This window comes from Diaphorina citri, unplaced genomic scaffold (genome assembly GCF_000475195.1).
Source record: "Diaphorina citri unplaced genomic scaffold, Diaci psyllid genome assembly version 1.1 scaffold97402, whole genome shotgun sequence".
In the NCBI taxonomy this organism is placed as follows: Eukaryota; Metazoa; Arthropoda; class Insecta; order Hemiptera; family Psyllidae; genus Diaphorina; species Diaphorina citri.
The window spans coordinates 8,100-10,321 of NW_007474360.1; the positions used below are offsets into that span (position 1 = coordinate 8,100).

A 2,222-nucleotide genomic window follows, 5' to 3' on the forward strand; every position below is an offset into this window, starting at 1 on the left:
AAGCTCTAGCGACAATAGGTTAAACCTGGTCCTCTTATTATACCTAAGCTAATAAAACCTGATGACTCATGTCTGCGATACCCGGGCTCACTTTCAAACACCCCAGACTGTCGCGAGAGGTCGAAACCACGGTTGTCAATCAAGCACGGAAGTTGACTCCACCCCATAAGTATGACTATTATTCCCGTATCAACAGTAAAAAAGTAAAATAATCGCCATTTACTCTCAGCTCTTTTAAATAGTCACACCTGTTACATCAATGTGTTAATCCCAGACGGACCTTCATCTAAGCAGCAAGAGTGATAAAATCGCTTTGACTATCCTCACTCTCCTTATCTACAATACTCTCTACACAAGAAAGGATCAGTAAAAACCGTAGAAGATAAAAAGGCATAAACACGTTCGAGTACACGAGACTATTTATACACAAGAGCTGGGAAATAATGGCGATTTATTTCTAACTTTCTTACTGATTAGTTACGGAATACTACAAGTGTTCACAAGATACATTGAATGGAAAAAAAAACACTCCACAAAAAAAAAACAAAAAAGTACCAATCAATAAATAGAAAAAAACACAACCTAAATGCAAGCATATAAGTAACACAACAAACCAAAACTACACCAAACTAAATCAACAAAGCACTACCGATATAGGTCAGAACGTAATCGTGCTTGTAAAGAAAGGTAAATGAACAACACGTGCAATTTCGACCCTCAACACCAAGACACCGGGGGTATTGACACAGGTGAAGCGCCTACGCAGACCCGACTTCGTCATCACGCTGGTTATAAGCTACGGTAAGTAATACACACTATGAAGAGTTGACCAGGTCTATAAGACCCAAACTCAATTGTCGACTGAGCTATAACACAGCCGATCGACAGCAACACACAACCTCCAATACTGAGAGTCTCACACCAACTAGGATTAAAAAGGCGTACCATTCTGTTAACTCCTGTACCACTACAATTTCAGAGTTTCTTTTATATACTTGAGCTTACCACACTCACTACAGAGTCATTCGCGATACAGCGCCAAGCAAGGGTGGGCCTCACCTAAAAAGGACTTGCCTGTTACAAGAGAAAAGGACCTTGCCGACCGAAAGAGGATAGGACAGAAGGCTAAACCCTACTATTCTGAATCATCCGTATTTTCAAAGCGGAAGATCAGTTTGGTTATAGGACCAGGTCCTGTACGGTTGGTACTCCTGGATGTTGTCAAGAGAATCGCTAACCTGGCCTATGTACAGATGAGAATACTGAGAGAACTAGAAGCGCCTAGTACTAAACCCCCTGAGGGTCGAACACGGGAGGAACTCAAAGTCAAATATAAGAAACGTGTCTATAAGGGAACCATAGAGGTGGCTACGAGACTCGATGCTGTGGAGGACTATTGTATGGAAATATGTAAGAAGCTCCAGGTATGTCAGAACCTGATCTCTCTCAAGCCCTGTCCTGAATGTCCTCTGAACTGTTTAGAACGAAACAAAGTCAAGAGCTCCAAGGATAAGAAAACCAACACCAAACAGTCCATTGACTACAAGTCTTTCATATACAAACCTCTCACAAACCCAGTGTCTCTAGTCAACAGAACGCCGTTCCAGGAAGATATACCACCACCCAAGGAAACCTCCCCGGAGGAGAATATTGTGTGGAACAAGGAGAAATGTTTGAGGAAGAGGAAAGTGAATGTGTTCCTAGAACGAGAGAAGAAGCGACTCAAGATAAACGAGGATGAAGAGACGGGAAGTAGCAAAGGTAAGGAAAGTGAGGAGAATAATAGTACAGAGGAGGAAACAAGGAGGGTGAGACGAGGGAAACGATCAAACCAAGAAACTCAGTCGAAAAGTCAACAGGAGAACCAGAGTCAAACCAACGCGGATAGAGTACAAGAAAACCAAACGAACTTGGAGAAAAGGAAAGATGTATTCGTTCTCATGCGTGCGTTCAATGAAGCCAAGCTACCTCTACCTAAGAAACCAAATCCTCTGCAGTGGACAGAAGATGATGTATTCCATTGTGTATCTCAAATCCCCGACCTTTGCACTGTAGCGCCTCTGCTGAAAGCTGAAGCTATTGATGGTCTTGCTCTAACTCTGCTCAACTTGCACCTCTGCCGTCATAACTTGAAACTAGATGTAGATACGTCTCTTCTTCTGTGTAGACTTGTGGAGGTTGTGCGTACGAGGTATTTGACAATATTTGTAGGTATGAATCAT

General features: G+C 42.4%; 1 protein-coding gene across 1 annotated transcript; it reads left to right on the forward strand.

Annotated features, from left to right (window-relative positions):
• Positions 1–691: 691 nt before the first annotated feature.
• LOC103524094 (scm-like with four MBT domains protein 1) lies at positions 692–2,191 on the forward strand (the record flags this gene model as incomplete). Its single annotated transcript, XM_008489099.1, has 2 exons — positions 692–801; positions 980–2,191. Coding segments are annotated over exons 1-2 (1,322 nt in total), but the record flags the coding sequence as incomplete, so codon positions are not given.
• Positions 2,192–2,222: the final 31 nt, after the last annotated feature.